The 2,046-nt window shown below is 40.8% G+C and overlaps 1 protein-coding gene across 1 annotated transcript in view; it reads right to left on the reverse strand.

The window, feature by feature from the left end:
• LOC105553001 (keratin-associated protein 9-7-like) overlaps positions 1-2,046 on the reverse strand; it is a 6,455-nt gene that overhangs the window by 587 nt on the left and 3,822 nt on the right. The window contains 1 exon segment of the mRNA XM_011998889.1: positions 1,588-1,592. Coding sequence (XP_011854279.1) covers positions 1,588-1,592 — 5 coding nt within the window.

Genomic DNA, 2,046 nt, shown 5'->3' on the forward strand with positions numbered 1-2,046 from the left:
TTCAGAGGTGAATTTCCCAGAATGTGATGACCCCTTGCAATCTGGACCTTTTATACACCTGGCCTCCAAAGTTTCCACCAATCAGCAGGACTTTTCCTTGTTGCTGTTTACATTGTTTTCTATAGTCAGTCTGGGACTGTCAAAGGGGAAGTTGTTTCCTAAAGATTATGAATCTTTTGAAAGTAAGGGTTTAATATGTCTCTTAATTGTGTTTACTCATAGAAACTTTGTTTCAGATAAAAGGAAGCCTGTCTCATCATCAGCATCGTTTCTGCTCTGACCATCTTCTCATTATGTGTTTGTTCCTGGTGACTGGGGAGGTTCAGGAAGTTCTCTCTACCTAGCCTCTTTCTTTGGCTATACCTAGGTTGGTAAGTGTCTGTGGGGAGAAGTGCGATGCTGATATGTTCACAATGACAGAATGAATCCATACCTGTGCTCAAGACTGTTCAGCCACCAAAATCTGATTCAAGACTAACAGGCATCTCTCTCTGTACAACCCACACCACCTGTGTCTTTCAGTTCCCTCAAAGTCACTTGAGAAGAGGGTGATTGGTACGTGCATTCTGTGTGTCAGAGCAGAATCAAAGCAGGTGGGTACAAGGAGAAGTCCAGTGGGATTTAGATAGCATCAGGCAATCTTTGCCCTGGGGTGACCATTCATCTTGATTTGTCTGGGAGTGATGGGCTTACCAGGATGAGAATGTGGGACTTTGTGTAACATAACTACTTTAGATTTAGTCAAACCAGCCTGAATTGTGGCTCTAGCCCTAACTCTGGTACTAGCATAGTCAGTGCCATTTCTTCTGTCTTTCTCCATTTCTTTTTAATGAAGGAATTAGATGAGTTGAGATGATATCTGATTCGTCTTGGAGTTCTAACATATTAAAACATTGTTTAGATGCACCATTCATTTTGGAAGAATGCAAATTATTAATTCCCAATTTGATATAACTTTGTAAATACATCTATGTTCCCATTACCGGGTTACGAAATAGAAATTAATCCCATTCCCTTTCAGTTACTCATCTCCCAAACCGCTCATCACTCTGTCAAGTTGTAACCCTGTAGGTCAATTTGGCTTTTCCTTTTTTACTTCTGTGCGAATAAAAATTATAATATATGTTTCTCTGTTTCTTTTGCATAATCACAAGTAATAATTATCACCTAGTCATTTTGCACTCTTTATGTCAGCTAAGCAGAAGGCAGAGGACACAGTTGGTGAGGGGTAATTATTCTGAAAGCATAGAATGTAGGAGAATGTATCCGTAGCTCGGGAGATTTACTGAATATGTTAATTTACTAGCACTGCCATGATAAACTACTACAAACCAAGTGGCTTAAATTTATTTTCCCACAGTTCTGAAGAGTAGCAGCCTGAATTTAAGGTGTTGACAAGGTTGTTTTTACCTGAGGATTGTTAGGGAAGTATCTGTTCCAGGTGTCTGTCCTTGACTTGTAGATGTCTGTCTTCTCCACCTGTCTCTTACATGATCTTCCTTCTAGATGCACATGGCCTCTGAACTTCCCCATTCTATACAGGCACCAGTCCTATTGAATCAGAGGCCTAACTTATTCCAATATGACCTGATCTTAACTAATTACATTTCAGTGACCTTATTTGAATATGAATTTTGGGGGAGACATTCAACCCATAACACTGGAGAATCTCGTGGTGTGTCCATGCTCAGTGATAACCACACAGGAGTGAAAACAGCAATCACAGTGGATAATGGTACAGTAACTAGTGGCTCAGACCCTTTGGGCAGGAACGTCTGGGTTACTCCTTCAGGAAATTATCTAGAGCAACAAAAGTGCTGGACAGTGGTGAAGGAAATATAGAACTTTTGATAATTAATGGAGATTATGACTGTCAGGTGTACCTTATTATAGCAGCAGTAACAGTTGCTTGTTCCATTGGCTTTCATTTTACATATCTCTCCCCCTCCTTTCTTTGCTTTTTAATTTCTCCTTCCTTCCCTCCCTCCCTCCTTCCTTCCCTCCCTCCCTCCCTCCCTCCCTCCCTCCCTCCTTTCTTTCTTTCTT

This window comes from Mandrillus leucophaeus, unplaced genomic scaffold, assembly GCF_000951045.1.
Source record: "Mandrillus leucophaeus isolate KB7577 unplaced genomic scaffold, Mleu.le_1.0 Scaffold58, whole genome shotgun sequence".
Taxonomy (NCBI): Eukaryota; Metazoa; Chordata; class Mammalia; order Primates; family Cercopithecidae; genus Mandrillus; species Mandrillus leucophaeus.